The sequence below is a fragment of the Taudactylus pleione genome, unplaced genomic scaffold (genome assembly GCF_031769625.1).
Source record: "Taudactylus pleione unplaced genomic scaffold, aTauple2 ptg000704l, whole genome shotgun sequence".
In the NCBI taxonomy this organism is placed as follows: Eukaryota; Metazoa; Chordata; class Amphibia; order Anura; family Myobatrachidae; genus Taudactylus; species Taudactylus pleione.
The window spans coordinates 511,092-537,494 of record NW_028285106.1 but is presented as its reverse complement, the minus strand read 5'-3'; the positions used below and the strand labels follow the sequence as shown (position 1 = coordinate 537,494).

The 26,403-nt window shown below is 46.0% G+C and overlaps 1 protein-coding gene across 1 annotated transcript in view; it reads left to right on the top strand.

Moving 5' to 3' along the window:
- The window catches only part of LOC148477622 (interferon-induced GTP-binding protein Mx3-like), a 123,788-nt gene that overhangs the window by 75,874 nt on the left and 21,511 nt on the right, over positions 1 to 26,403 (top strand). The window contains exons 6-8 of the mRNA XM_088456444.1: positions 8,743 to 8,821; positions 11,406 to 11,528; positions 12,807 to 12,951. Coding sequence (XP_088312570.1) covers positions 8,743 to 8,821; positions 11,406 to 11,528; positions 12,807 to 12,951 — 347 coding nt within the window. The remainder of the gene's footprint in view (positions 1 to 8,742; positions 8,822 to 11,405; positions 11,529 to 12,806; positions 12,952 to 26,403) is intronic.

Below are 26,403 nucleotides of genomic sequence, written 5' to 3'. Positions count from 1 at the left end.
ACGTCAGGCTGAAAAAAACAGAACTGACCGGCAAAGGTCATTTACCCCCTCCATTTCTACCCGTCCCATTCCTTCTTCCACTGAAGAGGAGCCTATGCAGGTGAATCATACACACCTCTCCAAAGAAGAACGACAGAGAAGAATGCAAAAGAACCTCTGTCTGTACTGCGGAGAGTCTGGTCACCTGCTGATCTCCTGTCCCCGTAAACTGGGAAATGCCAAATCCTAACTGACCCTGGAGACATCAAGTTAGGAGTTATGAACCCGTCTCCAAAAATTAAAGATTTCACGATTACCCTAGCCTTGGATCTTAAACCCAAACCTGTCTTTGCTACTGCTCTAATCGACTCAGGAGCAGCCGGAAATTTCATAACGTCTAGTTTCATTGATAAATTTCAGATACCTTGTTTGACTCTCAACCATGCTATCTCTCTGACCTCGATAGACGGACGCCCTCTGACTAACGGGATAGTCACCAAAGAGACTCAACCTGTATTGGTCCGAATTGGGGCACTTCATTCTGAGTCCTTAAAATTCCTGGTGATATCAGAGGCCTCTCAAGAAATTGTTCTTGGTCTACCCTGGTTACGTAAACATAATCCCAGGATTGATTGGAGTTCTATGCAGATTCTGTCATGGGGTATGGACTGTCAGAAATCCTGTCTTCCAAAAATTCGACTTGTGAGAAAGACAGTTTCATTAGTTTCTTCTGCCATTCCCAAGGAATATCAGATGTTTGCCGACGTTTTTTCTGAACAACAAGCAAATATCTTACCCCCTCATAGGGAGTGGGACTGTCCAATTGAATTGATACCTGATAAGATGCCACCTCGTGGTCGTACCTATCCGCTGTCCTTGCCATGACCGAGTACATCCGGGACAACCTGGCAAAGGGGTTCATCCGCCCCTCTACTTCACCTGCCGGAGCTGGGTATTTCTTCGTTGGCAAGAAGGACGGTGGTCTAAGACCATGTATCGATTATCGAGGCCTTAATGACATTACTGTAAAAAATCGATACCCTCTTCCCCTGATTACTGAGTTGTTTGATAGGGTCAAGTGCTCTGTCATTTTTTCTAAATTAGATCTAAGAGGGGCTTACAACCTCATTTGTATCCGAGCTGGCGATGAATGGAAGACCGCTTTTAATACCAGAGATGGACATTTCGAGTATTTAGTAATGCCTTTTGGATTATGTAACGCCCCTGCTGTCTTTCAAAGTTTCGTTAATGAGATTTTCCGGGATCTGTTATATGTTTCGGTTGTTGTCTATCTGGATGACATACTGATTTTTTCACCCTCTGTGGCTAAACATCAAGAACATGTTAAGGAGGTCCTGACCCGTTTGAGAGAAAACCACCTTTACTGCAAACTGGAGAAGTGCGTCTTTGGAGTGCCCAGTGTACCTTTTCTCGGCTATGTAATATCTGGGTCCAGTTTAGAAATGGACCCCAAGAAGGTACAAGCAATTCTGGATTGGACCCAACCTCAGACACTGAAGGCCATCCAGAGATTGTTGGGCTTCGCCAATTATTATAGACGCTTCATTAAGGGATTTTCTACACTGCTGGCTCCCATTACAGCCTTGACCCGCAAAGGTGCTAATCCTGCCCAATGGTCACCTGAGGCAGAGTCTGCCTTTCATCTTCTAAAACAGGCCTTCATCTCAGCACCAGTCCTTCGACAACCAGATCTGGACAGGCCTTTTTTGTTGGAAGTAGATGCATCATCTGAAGCTGTGGGAGCAGTCTTGTCTCAACGTTATGAGGACAACCGAGTCCATCCGTGTGGGTTCTTTTCTAAAAAATTCTCTCCTGCCGAAAGGAACTACGCCATAGGTGAGCAAGAACTACTAGCTGTAAAGTTGGCGTTGAAAGAATGGAGATATGTGCTAGAAGGCACCAAGTTTCCATTTACTGTATTTACGGACCATAGAAATCTCCTATTTCTCAAAAACCTCCAATGTGTGAGTCCTCGTTTGGCCCGCTGGGCAATATTCTTTGCCAGGTTTCAGTTCACCCTGACCTTTCGGTCTGGAGCACTTAATCAGAAGGCTGATGCCCTATCGAGATCTCTCCTCTGTGATGATCAATCTGAAAATCAAAGCAATACCCCTGTCTTGGAATCAAGAGTTTTCGCCGCATTACAACTTCAGCCTCCTACGGGAAAATCATTTGTGGCCCCGGACTTAAGGAAGCAGCTTCTCACTTGGGCACATTCCTCTCGCTTCGCAGGGCACTCAGGCACTCGGAAGACCTTGGAGTTCCTGAAAAGACACTATTGGTGGCCTTCTATGAAGGCAGACATAATGGAGTTTATCTCTTCCTGCTCCTCCTGTGCCCAGCATAAATCATCACGACAAGCTCCAGCTGGGGAATTGCTTCCATTACCTACTCCATCACGTCCATGGACGCATCTCTCCATGGATTTCGTCACAGACCTGCCAGTCTCTCAAGGTTTCAACACTATCTGGGTTGTAATAGACCGATTTTCTAAGATGGTCCACTATATACCGTTGAAGAAGTTACCTTCTGCCCCTGACCTGGCACAGTTGTTTGTCCAACACATATTTCGTCTACACGGCCTTCCTGCTGAAATTGTCTCTGACCGTGGTGTGCAGTTTACTGCAAAATTCTGGAGGGCTTTGTGTTCTGTTCTTCAAGTGAAGTTAAACTTTTCCACGGCCTACCATCCGCAAAGCAACGGCTCCACCGAGAGAGTTAATCAAGATCTAGAGACTTTCTTAAGAATTTTTATGTCATCTTCCCAGGACAATTGGGCTGCCTTGCTGCCGTGGGCTGAGTTTGCACATAATGCTTCCTACCACTCGTCAACTAACCAAATGCCATTTCAGGTTGTATATGGCCTTCATCCTCGTGTTCCCGAATTCCGAAGCCTGCCTGTTTTCGATGTTCCGGCCGTGGAGGACACGGTGCAGAATTTTGCTGCCATCTGGACTCAAGTACGGTCTGATTTGTTGAAGGCATCCTCTCGCTATAAGACCCAGGCCGATAAGAAGCGTAGAATAGTTCCACACATGCAAGTTGGAAGCCAGGTCTGGTTATCCACCCGGAATCTTCGTCTGAGGGTTCCTTCTATGAAATTTGCACCACGCTTCATCGGTCCCTTCTCCATAACAGAAGTCATTAATCCAGTGGCCTATCGTCTACAGTTACCCCCATACCTAAAAATCCCTAATTCCTTCCATATTTCCTTATTGAAGCCCCTGGTCCTGAATAAATTCCATAGTGCTCTACCTGCTTCTCCTCGAGTCCAGACGGAGAGAGGAGTTGAGTTTGAGGTCGCCCAGATCTTGGACTCTCATCTACGCAGAGGTCATCTACAGTATTTGCTGGACTGGAAAGGTTACGGTCCAGAGGAACGTTGCTGGACCGATGCTCGTGATGTCCACGCTCCCACGCTCATCAGGAGATTCCATTCTGCCCATCCGGAGAAGCCTGGTGAGTGTCCTGAGGCCTCCCCAAAAGGGGGGGGTACTGTCACGGCCAGGGTATTTCAGCATGGCGCTAGGCGAGTGTTACCTGTGAGGTCATTGTGGCGCGGGCTGTCTGGTGGCGGAGCTGGTGTCTGGCGGGGGGCTTTGGCTGCACGCGTTGTTGTGCGGGCCTGTTGTCACTCTGCGCTGGTAAGGCCTGGCGGCATCTCCATTCCGTTTGGCATGGGCGCTGCCATCTTGCCATCTGGCCATGTGATGTGGCTGGCCAATCCTGGTGAGTCACATGTTCCCTCCAGCCAGTAACAGCACGGCATGGGGTATTTAGGAAGGGTCAGTGCCTTCCTTCTTTGCCAGTGCAACGTGTATCTCAGCCTAGCTGAGAGGGAGTTCTCTGTGCTTTCCTGTTCCTGTGAATCCGCTGTCTGCCAGTCTGCCTGTCAGCTCCTAGTTCCCACTGGACTACCCCGCTACCTCCATCACCCTTGCCCATACCTGAGTGCCTGAGCCTGCTGACATCCTGCACTTCAGTTCACTATCTGCAAACCTGGCTTGTTTATTTTCAGTTTCACTATCTGCAAACCTGGCTTGTTTATTTTCAGTTTCACTACCTGCACAGCTGGACTGCTCTAATTGTTTCTACCTGGACATTAACCCTTTTGCTCCCACCACAGAACTCTTGTGCACATTTATATTTTCCTGGACTTTTATTTACTGCCACATTATATGTCCACTCGAGCACTTATTAAAAATCCTAGTTTTATTTACAAATCTGCTTCTGTGATCGCTCCTGCTACCACCCCGGGTCCACAAATAACCCAGAACGTAACACTGTTGTATCCAAGCACCTGCAAACCACACCGTCAACTCCCTCCTCGTCAATTTCCTCCTTAGTCAGGATCGGAAGTAGTCCTGCAGGCCATGTCACTGGCATGGCTGACTCTCCTATCCGGGATTCCTCCGGAGGATCCTGCATTGCTACGCCTCCTGCTGCCGCTGCTGCTGTTGCTGCTGCTGGGAGTCGTTCATCATCCCAGAGAGGAAGTAAGAACACTACTACTTTTACTAAACAATTGACCCTCCAACAGTCCTTAGCGAGGAGGATGAAGTACGACAGCAGTCATCCTGAAGCAAAACGTATAACTGAGGCCTTGACTGCTATGTTGGTGTTAGACGTGCGTCCGGTATCCGCCATTAGTACAGTGGGATTTAGACAATTGATGGATGTAGTGTGTCCCCGGTTCCAAATCCCGTCTAGATTCCACTTCACTAGGCAGGCGATACCGAGACTGTACAGAAACGTCAGAAAAAGTGTCCTCAGTGTCCTGAAAAATGCAGTTGGACCCAATGTCCACTTAACCACGGACATGTGGACAAGTGGAACAGGGCAGACTAAGGACTATATGACTGTGACAGCCCACTGGGTAGATGTATCACCTTACGCAGCAACAGCAGCAGCGTCACCAGTATCAGCATCTCAGAAACGCCAGCTCGTTCCAAGGCAGGCTACGCTGTGTATCACCGGTTTCAGTAAGAGGCACCCCGCCGACAACCTCTTAGAGAAACTGAGGGAAATCATCGCCCAGTGGCTTACCCCACTCTCCTGGGGATTTGTGATATTTGACAACGCCACCAATATTGTGCGGGCATTACATCTGGGCAAATTCCAGCACGTCCCATGTTTTGCTCACACAATAAACTTGGTGGTGCAGAATTTTCTGAAAAGCGACAGGGGCGTGCAGGAGACGCTTTGGGTGGCCCGAAAAATTTCTGCCCACTTTCGCCATTCAGCGACTGCGTGCCGAAGACTGGAGCGCCAGCAAACACTCTTGAACCTGCCCCGCCATCACCTGAAGCAAGAGGTTGTGACGCGGTGGAACTCAACCCTCTATATGCTTCAGAGGACGGAGGAGCAGCAAAATGCCATTCAAGCCTATACATCCACCTATGACATAGGCAAAGGAGGGGGTATGCACCTGACTCAAGCGCAGTGGAGAATGATTTCCGTGTTGTGCAAGGTTCTCCAGCCCTTCGAACTTGCCACACGTGAAGTCAGTTCAGACACTGCCAGCTTGAGTCAGGTCATTCCCCTCATCAGGCTTTTGCAGAAGCAGCTGGAGAAAGTGAAGGAGGAGCTAAGACGGAGCGATTCTGCTCAGCATGTGGGACTTGAAGCCCTTCATTCGCTTTGCCAGGATTCCTGGGTGGTCAATCTGTTGAAATCAGACCACTACATTTTGGCCACCGTGCTCGATCCTAGGTTTAAAGCCTATGTGGTGTCTCTCTTTCCGGCCGACACAAGCCTGCAGAGGTGCAAAGACCTGCTGGTGAAAATACTGTCAGCTGAAGCGGAACGTGACACGTCAACAGCTCCTTCTTCATTTTCTCCCGCAACTGGGGCTGCCAGGAAAAAACTTAGGTATCCTAAGCAACCCGCTGGCGGTGATGCAGGGCAGGCAGGACCAAGTTTGGACATCTGGTCCGGACTGAAGGACCTGGCAACAATTTCTGACATGTCTACTGTCACTGCATATGATACTGTCACCATTGACAGAATGGTGTAGGATTACATCGGTGACAGCATCCAAGTAGGCATGTCAGACAGTCCGTACCTGTACTGGCAGGAAAAAGAGGCAATTTGGAGGCCCCTTGACAAACTGGCTCTATTTTACCTGAGTTGCCCCCCCTCCAGTGTGTACTCCGAAAGAGTGTTTAGTGCAGCTGGGAACCTTGTCAGCGAAAGGCGTAGGAGGTTGCTTCCACAAAATGTGGAGAAGATGATGTTCAGAAAAATGAATTATCAACTCTTCCAGGGAGACCAGCCTCCAGAACGTACAGAGGGACCTGTGGTGGTGGATTCCAGCGGGGACGAGTTAATACTCTCTGAGGATGAGGATGTACACAACACTGAAGAGGGTGAGGAATCGGTGGATGAGGAGGATGAGGACGACATCTTGCCTCCGTAGAGCCAGTTTGTGCAGGGACAGATTAATTGCCAGCTTGTTTTGTGGGGGCCCAAACGAACCAATCATTTCAGCCACAGTCGTGTGGCAGACCCTGGCGCTGAAATGATTGGTTTGTTAAAGTGTGTATGTCCTGTTTATACAACATAAGGGTGGGTGGGAGGGCCCAAGGACAATTCCATCTTGCACCTCTTTTTTCTTTGCATTTGCATTATGTACAGTTTGGGGCTTAGTTTTTCAAACTGCCATCCTGTCTGCCACTGCAGTGTCACTCCTAGATGGGCCACGTGTTTGTGCCGCCCACTCGTGTCGCTTAGCATAGTCATCCAGCTACCTCGGTGCAACCTTTTGGGCATAAAAACACTATTGTGAGGTGTGAGGTGTTCAGAATAGACCGGAAATGAGTGGAAATTAAGGTTATTGAGGTTAATAATAGCATAGGAGCAGAAAAACCCACAAATTCTGTGATTTTAGCTGTTTTTATGCTTTTTTAAAAAAAAATACAGATCCAAAACACAAAACCCAGAACCCAAAACACGGAAGGGTGGTTTTGGCAAAACCAATCCAGATCCAAAACACGAAGAAAGATCCAGATCCAAAACCAAAACACAAAACACGAAAAGTGGCCGGTGCACACCCCTAGTAATTATGCACGCCTCTGAAACGGCGTTGAGACGCTCAGGCACGCCTGCGTTCGCATCTCCACTCCCCCGTTGCTAGCAGCCAGCCCCTGTCACCACCCACAAATGGCTTCTCCTGTTACTCACTCTGCTGAGCAGTCTATGCGCAGCGAGCGAACGCTTCCCGATCTCTTGCACTGGTTCAAGCATGCACACAATGCGAAAATCGGCCAACTGCGAGCGAACGCATCTTAGCGAGCGGGTCTGAATCAGGTCCTCTATTTACTAAAGATAGAATTTTTCTATCTCTCTATGTTTCTCCGTATCTAACAAATGGTTGCGCTCTTTGGTGAAAGCATGCAGGGGCCTATTAAACAGTGATTGTGGCAGTACAAGGTCCTTCGCAATCCTCTTTTCTTATCACCGTCTCAGGATGGCATAGGCAGGAAATATTCAGTGAGTAAAAACTTTATTTATAAAAAAAAAAATGTGTGCACTAAATACTGCAGCTGGGGGGGGGGATGATTATCATTACCCTGTAATAATGGCACCTTCTGCACCTAGGGTGGTTTTTCTATTGGTTCGCACAGAACAAGTAATAACAGGAAATGGTAATAATTATTATTATTATTATATTATTATTATTATTATAATACTGAAATGAGTTGGTGATTGGTTAATGCATTGCAATTTCTCACTGGTCTTTATTAAAAAATATATGAAATGAACCTGACATTAGAGGATTGCGCTAGATCAGGGGTCAGAGAACTTTTTTACCTTTTACCCCAAAATATATTTAGATACGCCGACATTACCCCCTTGATTTGAAAGGAAGGAAATCATATAGTAGTGCCTCCATATAATGCCCCTGTAGCAGTGCCCCCATAGTTATGCCCCTGAAGTAGTGCCCCCATATAGTGCCCCTGTAGTAGTGCCCCCATATAATGCTCCTGTAGTAGTGCCCCCATAGTTATGCCCCTGCTGTAGTGCCCCCATATAATGCCCCTGTAGTAGTGCCCCCATATAATGCCCCTGTAGTGTCGCTTGTACAAAAAAACCCACTTACCTTAATCCCCGCTCCTGCATCCGCCGCCGTCCTGTCCGCCCGGCTGCTCCTCGGAACTATGGGAGAGACATCATAACGTCTCTCTCATAGTGCGCATGGAGAGAGTGGCGGAAGCTGGAGTTCAGAAGAGAACTCCAGCCTCCGGCTAACGCGGCGCTGCAGGGAAGGAGCCAGGCGCCAGTTGGTATCTCAGCGGGCGTCTGGCTTAGAGCCTCCCTGCGGCACAGCCGGGCATGCATATGAATCATTCTATATTATAGAATGATTCATATGCATGCCCGGCTGTCCGTCCATTAACCCCCGGGAATTTCATTTTTACCCCATGTGGGATAATTTACCCCTGTTCCCTGACCACTGCGTTAGATATATATCGGAGGCTCTTACCTATGACACCATTTCTGATGCCTCTGAATTATTTCTAAGCAAGCACTATGCCTGCAATACATCTCCTGCTGCTGGGAACAGAATAGATATTTTTATGGGTTGATCTTACTGTGTGTTAAAAACCATTAAAAAAAATAAAAATAAAAATCAATTTTTATAACAAGAACAACACATTTCAGTTAATGTTCACTTACTGCCCGGAAAAGGACTCTTTATTATCTGTAGTGATACCACCAATGGTCATGTAATTGTTACAGTGATTTTCTAAATGAGGAGAAGGCGACTGTCCCATTCCTGGCGCAACGACTCACGACGGAACTCGTGGAGCATATCCATGTAAGTTAGCTGGATTGTTGCGATGTGTTATTATTATTAATATTATTATTATTATTAGAGCAAGTACATGCTATGATGGAATCGGTATGTTTTACCGCCGGACGCAAGTCCAGCAGTTGGAATCCCGACAGCGGCTGCCCGACATGGATGAAAATCCTGATCGTCCCTAAGGTAAGTATAGACTAACCTAATTCCCTCCCTTAACCCTAACCCTCCCTTAGGGGATAGGGGCGTTTCTAGAGAGGAGGGGGCCTGTATGCAATCTCCGACATTGGCGCCCTCCTCTCCGCCCGGCGGCCGGCAGCGCACTGAGCTGTTTATAGTTATAGACTCTGGGCACTAGAGTGTGCCCAGAGTCTCTAATGAATGCACAGGTCACCGGGAAAATGGCCGCGGCGGCCATTTTCCCTGTCCTGCGCATGCGCAAACGGCGGTAAAATGGCCGCCGCGGCCATTTTCCCGTGGTTTTACAGCGCCAGACCCCCGCACCTACGTGGGACTCCGGCGGAGAGGTAAGTAATATTATGGGTGCAGGGTGTGCAGTGCGGGGGACCCAGGGGCCCATGTTCCCTGCACACCCTGCACCCATTATAGATACGCCCCTGCTTAGGGGTGCCTAACCCTAACCTTCCCCTCAGTGCCTAACCCTGATCCCCCCTCTAAGTGCCTAAACCTAACCCCCCCTTCCCCACCGCCTAACCCTAAGTCCCCCCGGGGGTGCCTAACCCTAAACCCCCCTTCCCCTAGCCTAACCCTAACCTCCCCGGGGGGTGTCTAACCCTAAGTCCCCCCCAGGAGCTCTAAGCCTAACCCTGCCCCCCCCCGCGGCTGTCCGCGCCCGGTGCCTGGCATCCATCGATCAGGATGCTGGGCGCCGGTCTCCCGGCGTCGGTAAAATGACAGGCGTCTAGATTTAGACGCCTGTCATTTAACTCTCGCCGGGATTAAGCAGTCGGGAAGCCGTCTGTCGGGATTAGGTGCGCCGGCTTCCCGACTGCATACTGCTATGATGCCCCCTCCCACATGATGTATTCACATACAGTATTATAGCACATCCACTGACTTTCAGAACATCAATCATTCACTTGAAAGCTGTCAGTGATTTGTGAGCACCTTGTCATTTAGCTACATCCCCTCTGTACATGTTTCTTAGTAATGTCATCCTTGGTAATTGAACGCACAACCTCACACATTGCGGTCAGACACCTTATACTGTATATGGAGCTGTTTGCTCCTGAATAGGGATTCTGGGCCTGATTCAGAGCCGGACGCTCTGACCAGAGCACTCGCTCTGAATCAGGGCCCTCCTCCCTAAAAATGGAGCGGCCTCTTGGACGCTCGCATAGCTGTGGGTTACCACCCACAGCTTATGCGAGCGTCAATGATGATGGTCGCGATGGTCAAGACCATCGCGACCATCGGGCTTACGATGAGACCCTGCGGTAGGGTCTCGGTGACCGCAAGCCCGGGAGTGATTTTGGCTCTATCAGAGCCAAAATCACTCCCACTGACATCACTAGTGATGTCAGTGGGGCCGGATCCAGATGGTAGGCGTTCCCATGGGAACGCCTCCGTCTGGCAGCCACGCCCCCGGCACTCCCACCAAAGGGGGCGTGCTGTCAGTCACCATCTTCACTGGGCTTCACTCCTCTGTTTTTATTCCTTCAGATGACCTATAGCCGTTATTTGCGCCATTTACGGAATATTTCCATTTCACCTCTTGCATCAGTGGCTGGTTTGTAGTACTATTTGTTACTTGCCTACTGTACTGTAACTGTACTGTACTGTTTTACCATGTACTGTCTTACTGTTTTGTCCTCTGTATGCCTCTGCAGACCACTGGTGGCTCCCTATAAATAAAGTTTAATAACAATAACAATAATAATCCTGATAAAGGTCTAACTGGCATCGTTGAATGGCCAGACGAGGACCCTATCTGACTGTATGTACCTGTCGTCCTTTGACTTCTCTAACACTTCTTTGGACACAGCGCCTGATTCAGACCTGCTCGCAAGCGGGTCGATGTTGGCCCAGTGCGCATGCGCACGAGGGAGCCGACCCCGTCGTGCGCATGCGCGAGACCCGGATAGCGACGACCAAGCCGTCGCTCCGGGTCTCGCTACAAAGGCGGCGTGCGGTCGATAGTGAGTGACAGCACGCCCCCTTTGGTGGGCGTGCCGGGGGCGTGGCTGCACAGATGGAGGCGTTCCCATTCACAAGTGATGTCAGTGGGAGTGCTCTCGGCTCTGATAGAGCCAAAAGCACTCCAGGGCTTGCGGCAACGAGACCCTACCACATGGTCTTGACCATCGCGACCATCTTTTTGGCCGCTCGCTATAGCTGTGGGTGGTCAACCACAGCTATGCGAGCGGCCTCTCAAAAAAAACAGAGGGACGGCCCTGATTCAGAGCGAGCGCTCTGTCAGATCGTCCGGCTCTGAATCAGGCCCACAGTTTCCAAGAGTAAAAAACATACATGGTAAGATCTGGACACTCAATGTGAACCCCGAGCTGCCAGATCTTACCATGCGCGGTGGCTTTACCTCTGTACCAATGAGGTGTCTGAAATTTTCTTTCGCTTTTAGAAATCGCTTCCGCATCTGGAGGATCAGATAAAACGTAAACTTCAGGAAACAAGGGATGAGCTACTGAGATGTGGAAAAGGTGTGCCCGAGAACGAAGGCGATAAACTCACCTTCCTGGTGGAGGTAAGTGTGAGCACATAGCGGCAGGTACAATAAGATGCTGACAAACTCATAATTATTACGCCATCTGATTTCTGCTCGCAACTTTTTTTTTCAAAACTTTAAATAAATAAGGTTCAGTCATGGACATGGGAATGGGGGGGGGTGAGCGGTGGTCGAGGACGGTCAGGGGCTGTGCTTTATAGCAACATTACACCTCCTCCTCCGTGCGGTGCAGGGGTCATGCAGCCTATTGCTATAGAGCACAGCCCCGACCGTCCACAGCTGCCGCTCAGGTAAGAGCGAATCGCTCTGACGCCCCTAGATGCTGCCATAACTAGCGATCTAGAGATCTGTGAAGAGCTGCTCTGTTCCATAAATGATTTTTGAAGTAGAGGACCTGATTCATAGTTGCATGCTCTGAGGCTGATTACGAGATGGATGCAAGCAGACAGACTGCGCAGGGGCCTGTTGAGAAAAAGGGATGACTGCACACGTGTGTACGTGCGTCCGAGATTGTAAATACGGACTGCTTGCTCCATCCGATGATGGGCCTCTCTTTCCTGTGAATGGTGCATTTCTAGGAGGGTGGTCATGCGAACGCGCAGAACTGATCCATCTTGTGGAGCATCATGAGAGTGACATGGGCGGGTACTGTATGCAGACTTCCGTGCTTGTTTATCACATGCACACGGAAACTGGACATCTGTCTGGATGGATCTTTTGCACCCAGTATGGGGTGGGTAAAAATGGCGGCTACTGCTGTAAAAAACAGTGGGTGGGATGGCATTCTACATACAGACGGACGGATATTGGGCATACGTGGGCAGACTCGCGCATTAGCAGATCCAACAGATCCTTCTCCACTCCCCGTGCCTTGTGCATGTGCTGACTTACGGCCAAACATGTCCGTTCGGATTCCCGAGTCATAATCCCAGAAGTCAATTCTTTGCCGGAACATCTCTATATGGGAAGCAGGACCATTGAGACATCTAACGGGACCCAGGTGATACTGAGGGGGAATGGCCAAATCCAGCAAGTGTGACCATGCCCCTCTGGGAAAAAACACTATGCGCTCAGCCAGGGGACAATTGTCTTCTTCAGTATCCACCCCCCCTCCCCCTCGGTGCCCCTTGTGGAGAGCTGTCCCTGCAGGTAAGCATTGCAGGATGCCAACATTAAAAAATGCAGGTATGTATGTGATTAGAGGCTGACTCTATCATATATTTGAGATACATAAAAGCACTTTCATGTCAATATAATTGATCATGTTTTATTGTGTATTATTGTGTCCCATGGCAGAAGCTTCAGCAATTCAACCAGGACATTGCCCGTGTCCTACAAGGAGAGGAATGTGTGTCTGTAGGAAAAACTCCTACTCTTTATTCAGAACTTCGATGGCATTTCAGTAGATGGCAGAATGATTTGGACGAGTCCATCATGCACTGTAAGATATAGCAATGTTCATCCGTGTAGTTACTATATGATGTGAGTGAGCACGAGTGGTGAGGTGTAATATTGGTCTTCTAATTCATGATCTACAGAAATTGCATTAATTATATAAGAAAAGGTGATGTAAGTATAATATATATATATATATATATATATATAGTAACACGGGGTGTAGAAATAAGGACTCACGTCAGGCAGCAACTCTGTAATCAGTGTCTTTAATGACAGCAGACACTGGCCCTGATTCAGAGCCGGATGCTCTGACCAGAGCGCTCGCTCTGACCAGAGCGCTCGCTCTGAATCAGGGCCCTCCTCCATTAAAATGGAGCGTCCTGCTGGACGCTCGTATAGCTGTGGGTCACCACCCACAGCATATACGAGCGTGCAAAAAGATGGTCGCGATGGTCTTGACCATCGCGACCATTGGACTTGCGAGGGAAACCCTGCGGTCGAGGGAAACCCTGCCACAAGCCCAGGAGTGATTTTGGCTCTATCAGAGCAAAATCACTCCCACTGACATCACTAGTGATGTCAGTGGGGCCGGCTTCAGACGGTAGGCGTTCCCATGGGAACGCCTCCGTCTGGCAGGCACGCCCCCGGCACGCCCACCAAAGGGGGCGTGCTGTCAATCAACATCGACAGCACGCCCCCTTTGGTGCGAGACCCCGAGCGATGGAAAGCCCGTCGCTCGCCGGGTCTCGCGCATGCGCACGACGGAACTCCCTCCGTCGTGCGCATGCGCAGTGGGGAACATAGACCCACTTGCGAGTGTACTGCCGCTCGCGAGTGGGTCTGAATGATCCCCACTGCACTTAGTATACATACATAGGCTTAGGCCTGGACATACAGGCACATAACATAAATAAACAGATCAAAGTGAACGTCCCAGCACTCCCAGTGCTTAATGGTCAGTCTGCTGCACACTCTGCCATGATCTTCTAGCACAGCCAATCTCATCAGTCCCTGGGACAAAGAGACTTTGGCCTACTAACTGGCCGCTGGCCGGCATCAGTGCCCAGAGCACTGGGTGTATGAGAGTCTTAAAACCTTTATGTCTCTCAGTGATGAGCTGCAGCTGGGTCTGTGCAACTGTGAAAACCAAGAGTTCCAAATCTCCCATGCTGCTGCAAACTGCACAGGCGTCACTCTAGCCCCCCTTGGAGGGAGCTGATCCCAAAGGAATGTGGGCAGTTTAGGTGAGAGACAACCCCTCTCACCACAATATATATATATACACACACACACACACACACACAACCACAGAGATCCAGTGGTTCTTCATCATCGATAGCATAGAGTCCCGTGATTTTTTTCTTCTTTCACCCTCATGTCAGGATGCTAGCTCCGCCCGATGTGTTTAACAAAGCCCCGTCCCCAATTCTGATTGTTCCATTGCCAGATGAGTAAGAGAGCAGGGATGACCATTAGTGGGCGAAACCATTACATACCATCGATTTTAGCCACCAATGGTACTGTACCATCGATGGTCATCCCTACTGCAAGCTGTAGAAAATGAAAATGACAGGGTGGGTGGATTCTCAGCAGGGGGATGGGGCTACACGGCACTGTACAATTAGTGCAAGCAGCATGGGAGAGAGGAGCTGATGCTGACAGTGTACCCACAGGGGCGCCGCGGGGAAGGGGGTACAGATTACACGGGCTCGGGCTTGCTGGTGGGGCCCCGAGGGGGGCCCAGGTCCATCGATCCCCCTCATAGTCCTGTCAATGGCAGCAGCAAATGAGTACAGGGATGATACAGCTGCTGCCGCTGTGCGCCCCACCCCCTATCTGTATATGTGTGTGACTGTGTATATGTGTGTCACTGTATGTATGTGTGTATGTGTATGACTGTATGTACATGTTGCATAGACTAAACTAGATATCTGGTAATGGGTGGCCCCAGTTCCAGAACCTCCAGGCTAAATAAACATCCCTCATGCCATCTGATTCAGAACACCCTCACTTGCCCCTAAAGTGCCAAACAGACATCCCTCATGCTAACAGACTCCCCCCACATGCCCATTAAGTTCCAATTAGATTTTACCCATGCCACTAGACAACACTCACATGCCCCTTAAGTGCCATACAGACCTCCCCCATGACATAAGACCACCCTCAATTGCACTTTAAGTGCCAAATGAACATAATTTATGCCATCAGAACACACTTACTTGCCCCTTACGTACCAAACAGAAATCCCTCATGCCATCAGACTCCACCACATGCCCGTTAAGTTCCAAAAGAATCTACCCGATTACATCAGACCACCCTCAAATTCTCCCTAAGTCCCAAATAAACATCCCTCATACCATCAGTACACCCTCACTATCTCGTAAGTGCCAAATAAACATCCCTCATGCCATCAGCACACCCTCACTATCTCGTAAGTGCCAAACGGACATCCCTCATGCCATCAGTACACCCTCACTATCTCGTAAGTGCCAAATAAACATCCCTCATGCCATCAGTACACCCTCACTATCTTGTAAGTGCCAAACAGACATCCCTCATGCCATCAGGCTTCCCCACATGCCCCTTAAGTTCCAATAGAATCTCCCCCATTACATCAGATAACACTCAAATGCCCCATAAGTGCCAAATAAACATCCCTCATGCCATCAGTCCCCCCCACATGCCCCTTCAGACCCAATTAGATTTACCCATGCCACTAGACCACACTCATATGCCCCTTAAGTGCCAACAGACCTCCTCCATGACAGCAGACCACCCTCAAATGCCCCTTAAGTGCCCAATTAACATCACTTATGTCATTAGCACATCATTCACTTGCCCCTTAAGTGCCAAACATCCCTCATGCTATTATCCTCCCCCACATGCCCCTTAAGACCTAATAGAATGTCCCCATGACATCAGACCACCCTCAAATGCCCCATAAGTCCCATAAAAACATCTCATGTAAATTAGACTACCCCCATATGCCCCTTAAGTTCCAATTTGATTTTACCCATGCCACTAGACCACCCTGTCATGCCCCATTAGTGACAAACAGCCCTCCCCCATGACTTCAGACCACCCTAAACTGCCCTTTAAGTGCCAAATTAACATCACTCATGCCATCAGAACACCCTCACTTGCCCTTATGTGCCAGGCAGACATCTCTAATGCCATCAGACTCCCCCACATGCCCCTTAACTGCCAAACAGATATCCCTCATGCAACCAGACTTCCCCACATGCCCCTTAAGCTCCAATAGAATCTACCCATGACTTCAGACCACCCTCAAATGCCCCCAAATAAACATACAGTACACCCTCACTTGCCCAGTAATTGACAAAGAGACATTGCATGTGCAATGAGATCCCCACATCCTGTTTAAGTGCCATTCAGGTTTTAACCCATGTCATTAGTTCCCTGCCAGCATGTTTTAGTTATATATGCACTATAGCACCTCTGCTAACCCTGTTATTCTTATTAACCAGCCAACATTTATATACTCCTACTGAAATCCCTTTAAACAGACAGCATTATACTTATACTAATTTGCAATACACAGCCTGCACTGATATACTAATACTCTCTACACGGTAAACGCTAATATGGAAATAATATGCTGACAGCGACACTATGACCATTCGCTTCCTAATGCTAGAGAAAAGGCAAAACAGCTTTTGCCCGTTTTACGGCTCATACTGCGCACACATTTACATTACAATTTTCCCGCTTAGCAGATTTAGGCCCTCATTCAGAGCCGTACGCTCTGAGCAGAGCGCACGCTCTGAATGAGGGCCGCCCTCCATAATTATGGAGCGTCCTCCTGGACGCTCGTATAGCTGTGGGTCACCACCCACAGCCTATACGAGCGTGCAATTTGATGGCCGCGATGGTCTTGACCATCGCGACCATCGCCACTGCGAGCCGCAGCCGGCTTCTGACGGTAGGCGTTCCCTTGGGAACGCCCCCGTCTGGGAGGCACGCCCCCGGCACGCCCACCAAAGGGGGCGTGCTGTTAATCAACATCGACAGCACGCCCCCTTTGAACAGACACAACGAGCGAAGGAAAGTCCTTCGCTCGTCGCGTCTGGCGCATGCGCACGACGGAGCTCCCGCCGTCGTGCGCATGCGCAGTGCACAACATCGACCCACTTGCGAGCGGACAGCCGCTTGCGAGTGGGTCTGAATCAGGCCCTTAATTTGCAAAAGAACGTATCCCAGCGGGTGCACTGTAATTGTCTATGATGTTGGTCGTGTTAAGCGTGGTGAAAAATGGAGAAGTCAGCTTTTATTAACTGTTAGAAATGATAGAAATCAAGTTGTTTTTTTTAAAGAAATTAAATGTTCTAGATTAATTAGGGGCACATAAAAATAGTAAAATACCTGCAAGTTGATCTTTCTGTCATCTTAAGTCACTTTTGAATATTTGTTGTATCTCCCATCTACAAGTTTTAAAACATACGAATCACATCAATATATCACCCTCATATACCTGTCCCACATCATTTAACCGGAATCGTTATCTATTACCGCCGGACCTAAGCCCGACGGATGAAATACCGAAGGCGGAAGGCCTGCACATGAAGATCCCGACTAAGGTAAGTAAGTACCCTAACCCTCTCCTCTCCCCCCCTTAACCCTAACCCTCCCCTCTCCCCCCCTAACCCTCCCTTAGTGGTGCCTATCCCTAACCTTCCCCCCCTAGTGCCTAACCCTAACCTCCCCCCAGGGGTGCCTAAACCTAACCCCCCCTCCCCGTACCCTAAACTTAACCCTCCCGGGGGGGGGGGGTGCCTAACCCTAACCTTTTCCCTGTGGTGCCTGACCATAACCCCCCCTTCCCTAGCTTAAACCTCCCAGTGGGGTGCCTAACCCTAAGTCCCTAAACCTAACCCCCCCATCTCCGCGGCTATGAGCTCCTGGCGCACGGTTACCTATGTTCGATATACCGGGCGTCAGGATTTCGTCGTGGGGCTAATGATGGACGTCGGTATTTAGACGCCTATCAGTAGTCCGTTGCCAGGCTTTCACTGTCGGGAAGCCGGCGGTCGGCATTTCGACCGCCGGCTTCCTGATTACATCCCGTTTAACCCATTATTTTGCACTGTGAAGAATATTACCCCAAATAGGACACATCAGTTTTGGCAAAGATAAGCTAATTAAAAAAACTTAGAAGTGCGTAATTAATTATTAAAGAGTAATCCAAGTGTATCAGGGGCTCTGAACCAAGGGCCTGATTCACGCATTTGGCCGATTGTTGCTTACTGCGAATGCGTATGCATCGCAGTGCGCGTACGCAAAGACTTCACTGCGATCACACTGCGATTACCCAGAGCACGGTAAGCCATCGCAGAGTGAGTAGTCAGCAATAGGGGGTGGTGACGGGGGAGTGGTTGGAGAACGCAGGCGTGCCTGACCGTTTGAACGCCGTTGCATGGGCGTGCATAAAGTAGCCTCTAATTCTTATTATGTTACACAGTGGCCTCCAATTCTTATTATGTTACACAGTGGCCTCCAATTCATATTATGCCGCATAGTATCCTCCAATTCATATCATGCCACACAGTAGCCTCTAATTCATATTATGTTACACAGTAGTCTCCAATTCATATTATGCCACACAGTAGCTTCTAATTCATATTATGCCACATAGTAGCCTCTAATTTATATCATGCCACATAGTAGCCTATTTTTGTAAAATCTAGGAGCCAGATCATTGACTGCAACCAAAATATATGAAAGTTTGTATAGACCAGCACATGTGCCCCACATCCAATCAGACCAAAATACATGCCTCTATATGAAAACTTATCTATAAAACGTGTATATGCCACCTCACATGCCCTACTCTACATGCCACCAGACCAACACACATGCCACAGTGATCATCAGATTCTTCCACATGCTCTTATGCCCCCAATTCTTATTATGCCACACAGTATCCTCCAATTCATATTATGCCACACAGTATGCTCCAATTCATATTATGCCACACAGTGGCCTCCAATTCATATTATGTCACACAGTGGCCTCCAATTCATATTATGTCACACAGTATCCTCCAATTCATATTATGCCACACAGTATCCTCCAATTCATATTATGCCACACAGTATCCTCCAATTCATATTATGTCACACAGTATCCTCCAATTCATATTATGCCACACAGTATCCTCCAATTCTTATTATGTTACACAGTGGCCTCCAAGTCATATCATGCCACACAGTAGCCTCCAATTCTTATTATGTTACACAGTGGCCTCCAATTCATATTATGTTACACAGTGGCCTCCAATTCATATTATGTTACACAGTGGCCTCCAATTCATATTATGTCACACAGTAGCCTCCAATTCATATTATGCCACACAGTAGCCTCTAATTCATATTATGCCACACAGTATCCTCCAATTCATATTATGCCACACAGGGGCCTCCAATTCATATTATGTTACACAGTGGCCTCCAATTCATAGTATGCCACACAGTCGCTTCTAATTCATATTATGCCACACAGTATCCTCCAATTCATATTATGCCACACAGGGGCCTCCAATTCATATTATGCCACATAGTATCCTCCAATTTATATCATGCCACATAGAAGCCTCCAATTTATATCATGCCACATAGTAGCCTATTTTTGTAAAATCTAGGAGCCAGATCATTGTCTGCACCCAAAATATATGAAAACTTGTATAGACCAGCACATGTGCCCCACATGCAATCAGACCAAAATACATGCCTCTATATGAAAACTTGTCTACAAAACGTGTATATACCACCTCACATGCCCTACTCTACATGCCACCAGACCAACACACATGCCACAGTGATCAGCAGATTCTTCCACATGCTCTTATGCCCCAATTCATATTATGCCAAACAGTAGCCTCCAATTCATATTATGCCACACAGTATCCTCCAATTCATATTATGTCACACAGTAGCCTCCAATTCATATTATGCCACACAGTATCCTCCAATTCATATTATGTCACACAGTATCCTCCAATTCATATTATGCCACACAGTATCCTCCAATTCATATTATGCCACACAGTATCCTCCAATTCATATTATGTCACACAGTATCCTCCAATTCATATTATGCCACACAGTGGCCTCAAATTCATATTATGTTACACAGTGGCCTCCAAGTCATATTATGCCACACAGTATCCTCCAATTTTTATTATGTTACACAGTGGCCTCAAATTCATATTATGCCACACAGTATCCTCCAATTCTTATTATGTTACACAGTGGCCTCCAATTCATATCATGCCACACAGTAGCCTCCAATTCTTATTATGTTACACAGTGGCCTCCAATTCATATCATGTTACACAGTGGCCTCCAATTCATATTATGTTACACAGTGGCCTCCAATTCATATTATGTTACACAGTGGCCTCCAATTCATATTATGTTACAAAGTGGCCTCCAATTCATTTTATGTTACACAGTGGCCTCCAATTCATATTATGTCACACAGTAGCCTCTAATTCATATTATGCCACACAGTATCCTCCAATTCATATTATGCCACACAGGGGCCTCCAATTCATATTATGATACACAGTATCCTCCAATTCATATTATGCCACACAGTGGCCTCAAATTCATATTATGCCAGACAGTATCCTCCAATTCATATTATGCCACACAGTATCCTCCAATTCATATCATGCCACACAGTAGCCTCCAATTCTTATTATGTTACACAGTGGCCTCCAATTTATATTATGTTACACAGTGGCCTCCAATTCATATTATTACACAGTGGCCTCCAATTCATATTATGTCACATAGTAGCCTCCAATTCAAATTATGCCACACAGTAGCCTCTAATTCATATTATGCCACACAGTATCCTCCAATTCATATTATGCCACACAGGGGCCTCCAATTCATATTATGTTACACAGTGGCCTCCAATTCATATTATGCCACACAGTAGCCTCTAATTCATATCATGCCACACAGTATCCTCCAATTCATATTATGCCACACAGGGGCCTCCAATTCATATTATGCCACATAGTATCCTCCAATTTATATCATGCCACATAGTAGCCTCCAATTCATATTATGCCACATAGGATCCTCCAATTCATATTATGCCACATAGTAGCCTCCAATTTATATCATGCCACATAGAAGCCTAGGAGCCAGATCATTGTCTGCAACCAAAATATATGAAAACTTGTACAGAGCAGCACATATGCCCCACATGCAATCAGACCAAAATACATGCCTCCATATGAAAACTTGTCTACAAAACGTGTATATACCACCTCACATGCCCTACTCTACATGCCACCAGACCAACACACATGCCACAGTGATCATCAGATTCTTCCACATGCTCTTATGCCCCAATTCATATTATGCCAAACAGTAGCCTCCAATTCATATTATGCCACACAGTATCCTCCAATTCATATTATGTCACACAGTATCCTCCAATTCATATTATGCCACACAGTATCCTCCAATTCATATTATGCCACACAGTATCCTCCAATTCATATTATGTCACACAGTATCCTCCAATTCATATTATGCCACACAGTGGCCTCAAATTCATATTATGCCACACAGTATCCTCTAATTCATATTATGCCACACAGTATCCTCCAATTCTTATTATGTTACACAGTGGCCTCAAATTCATATTATGCCACACAGTATCCTCCAATTCTTATTATGTTACACAGTGGCCTCCAATTCATATCATGTTACACAGTGGCCTCCAATTCATATTATGTTACCCAGTGGCCTCCAATTCATATTATGTTACACAGTGGCCTCCAATTCATATTATGTTACAAAGTGGCCTCCAATTCATATTATGCCACACAGTAGCCTCTAATTCATATTATGCCACACAGTATCCTCCAATTCATATTATGCCACACAGTATCCTCCAATTCATATTATGTCACACAGTATCCTCCAATTCATATTATGCCACACAGTGGCCTCAAATTCATATTATGCCACACAGTATCCTCTAATTCATATTATGCCACACAGTATCCTCCAATTCTTATTATGTTACACAGTGGCCTCCAATTCATATTATGCCACACAGTATCCTCCAATTCTTATTATGTTACACAGTGGCCTCCAATTCATATCATGCCACACAGTGGCCTCCAATTCTTATTATGTTACACAGTGGCCTCCAATTCATATCATGTTACACAGTGGCCTCCAATTCATATTATGTTACCCAGTGGCCTCCAATTCATATTATGTTACACAGTGGCCTCCAATTCATATTATGTTACAAAGTGGCCTCCAATTCATATTATGCCACACAGTAGCCTCTAATTCATATTATGCCACACAGTATCCTCCAATTCATATTATGCCACACAGGGGCCTCCAATTCATATTATGCCTTATAGTATCCTCCAATTTATATCATGCCACATAGTAGCCTCCAATTCATATTATGCCAAACAGTAGCCTCCAATTCATATTATGTCACACAGTATCCTCCAATTCATATTAAGTCACACAGTATCCTTCAATTCATATTATGTCACAAAGTATCCTCCAATTAACATTATGCCACACAGTATCCTCCAATTCATATTATGTTACAAAGTGGCCTCCAATTCATATTATGTTACACAGTGGCCTCCAATTCATATTATGTCACATAGTAGCCTCCAATTCATATTATGCCACACAGTAGCCTCTAATTCATATTATGCCACACAGTATCCTCCAATTCATATTATGCCACACAGGGGCCTCCAATTCATATTATGCCACATAGTATCCTCCAATTTATATCATGCCACATAGTAGCCTCCAATTCATATTATGCCACACAGTATCCTCCAATTCATATTATGTCACACAGTATCCTCCAATTCATATTATGCCACACTGTATCCTCCAATTCATATTATGTCACACAGTATCCTCCAATTCATATTATGCCACACAGTATCCTCCAATTCATATTATGTCACACAGTATCCTCCAATTCATATTATGTCACACAGTATCCTCCAATTCATATTATGTCACAAAGTATCCTCCAATTAACATTATGCCACACAGTATCCTCCAATTCATATTATGTCACACAGTATCCTCCAATTCATATTATGCCACACAGTGGCCCCAAATTCATATTATGCCACACTGTATCCTCCAATTCATATTATGGCACACAGTGGCCTCAAATTCATATTATGCCACACAGTATCCTCCAATTCACATTATGCCACAGTATCCTCCAATTCTTATTATGTTACATAGTGGCCTCCAATTCATATCATGCCACACAGTAGCCTCCAATTCTTATTATGTTACACAGTGGCCTCCAATTCATATTATGTTACACAGTAGCCTCTAATTCATATTATGCCACACAGTATCCTCCAATTCATATTATGCCACACAGGGGCCTCCAATTCATATTATGCCACATAGTATCCTCCAATTTATATGATGCCACATAGTAGCCTCCAATTCATATTATGCCACATAGTATCCTCCAATTTATATCATGCCACATAGTAACCTCCAATTTCTATCATGCCACATAGTAGCCTATTTTTGTAAAATCTAGGAGTCAGATCATTGTCTGCAACCAAAATATATGAAAACTTGTATAGACCAGCACATTTGCCCCACATGCAATCAGACCAAAATACATGCCTCCATGTGAAAACTTGTCTACAAAACGTGTATATACCAGCTCACATGCCCTACTCTACATGCCACCAGACCAACACACATGCCACAGTGATCATCAGATTCTTCCACATGCTCTTATGCCCCCAATTCATATTATGCCAAACAGTATCCTCCAATTCATATTATGCCACACAGTATCCTCCAATTCATATTATGCCACACAGTGGCCTCCAATTCACATTATGCCACACAGTATCCTCCAATTCATATTATGTCACACAGTGGCCTCCATTTCATATTATGTCACACAGTATCCTCCAAGTCATATTATGCCACACAGTGGCCTCCAATTCATATTATGTCACACAGTATCCTCCAATTCATATTATGCCACACAGTATCCTCCAATTCATATTATGCCACACAGTATCCTCCAATTCATATTATGGCACACAGTATCCTCCAATTCTTATTATGTCACACAGTATCCTCCAATTCATATTATGTCACACAGTATCCTCCAATTCATATTATGCCACACAGGGGCCTCCAATTCATACTATGTCACACAGTATCCTCCAATTCATATTATGCCACACAGTATCCTCCAATTCATATTGTGTCACACAGTATCCTCCAATTCATATTATGTCACACAGTATCCTCCAATTCATATTATGTCACACAGTATCCTCCAATTCATATTATGCCACACAGTATCCTCCAATTCATATTATGCCACACAGTATCCTCCAATTCATATTATGTCACACAGTGGCCTCCAATTCATATTATGTCACACAGTATCCTGCAATTCATATTATGTCACACAGTATCCTCCAATTCATATTATGCCACACAGTATCCTCCAATTCATATTATGTCACACAGTATCCTCCAATTCATATTATGTCACACAGTGGCCTCCAATTCATCTTATGCCACACAGTATCCTCCAATTCATATTATGTCACACAGTATCCTCCAATTCATATTATGTCACACAGTGGCCTCCAATTCATATTATGTCACACAGTATCCTCCAATTCATATTATGCCACACAGTTTCCTCCAATTCATATTATGTTACACAGTGGCCTCCAATTCATATTATGTCACACAGTATCCTCCAATTCATATTATGCCACACAGTATCCTCCAATTCATATTATGCCACACAGTATCCTCCAATTCTTATTATGTTACACAGTGGCCTCCAATTCATATCATGCCACACAGTAGCCTCCAATTCTTATTATGTTACACAGTGGCCTCCAATTCATATTATGCCACGCAGTATCCTCCAATTCATATTATGTCACACAGTGGCCTCCAATTCATATTATGTCACACAGTATCCTCCAATTCATATTGTGCCACACAGTGGACTCCAATTCATATTATGCCACACAGTATCCTCCAATTCATATATGTCACACAGTGGCCTCCAATTTATATTATGTCACACAGTAGCCTCCAATTCATATTATGCCACACAGTATCCTCCAATTTATATTATGTCACACAGTGGCCTCCAATTCATATTATTTCACACAGTAGCCTCCAATTCATATTATGTCACACAGTATCCTCCAATTCATATTATGCCACACAGTATCCTCCAATTCATATTATGCCACACAGTATCCTCCAATTCATATTATGTCACACAGTATCCTCCAATTCTTATTATGCCACACAGTGGCCTCCAATTCATATTATGCCACACCGTATCCTCCAATTCATATTATGCCACATAGTAGCCTCCAATTCATATTATGCCACACACGATCCTCCAATTCATATTATGCCACACAGTGGCCTGAAATTCATATTATGCCACCCAGTATCCCCCAATTCATATTATGCCTCACAGTATCCTCCTAATTCATATTATGCCACACAGTATCCTCCAATTCATATTATGCCACACAGTATCCTCCAATTGATATTATGTCACACAGTATCCTCCAATTCATAGTGTGTCACACAGTGGCCTCCAATTCATATTATGCCACACAGTATCCTCCAATTCATATTATGCCACATAGTAGCCTCCAATTCATATTATGCCACACAGTATCCATCAATTCATATTATGTTACACAGTATCCTCCTATTCATATTATGCCACACAGTATCCTCCAATTCATATTATGTTACACAGTATCCTCCAATTCATATTATGCCACACAATATCCTCCAATTCATATTATGCCACACAGTATCCTCCAATTCATATTATGCCACACAGTGGCCTGAAATTCATATTATGCCACACAGTATCCTCCAATTCATATTATGCCACACAGTATCCTCCAATTCATATTATGTCACACAGTATCCTCCAATTCATAGTGTGTCACACAGTGGCCTCCAATTCATATTATGCCACACAGTATCCTCCAATTCATATTATGCCACATAGTAGCCTCCAATTCATATTATGCCACACAGTATCCACCAATTCATATTATGTTACACAGTATCCTCCTATTCATATTATGCCACACAGTATCCTCCAATTCATATTATGTTACACAGTATCCTCCAATTCATATTATGCCACACAGTATCCTCCAATTCATATTATCCCACACAGTAGGTTCTAATTCCTATTATGTAACACTGTTGCCTCTAATTCATATTATGCAACATAGTAGCATTCAATTCATACTATGCCACATAGTAGCCTCCAATTCATATCATGCCACATGTAGCCTCCAATTCATATCATGCCACATAGTAGCCTCCAATTCATATCATGCCACATGTAGCCTTCAATTCATATCATGCCACATGTAGCCTCCAATTCATATCATGCC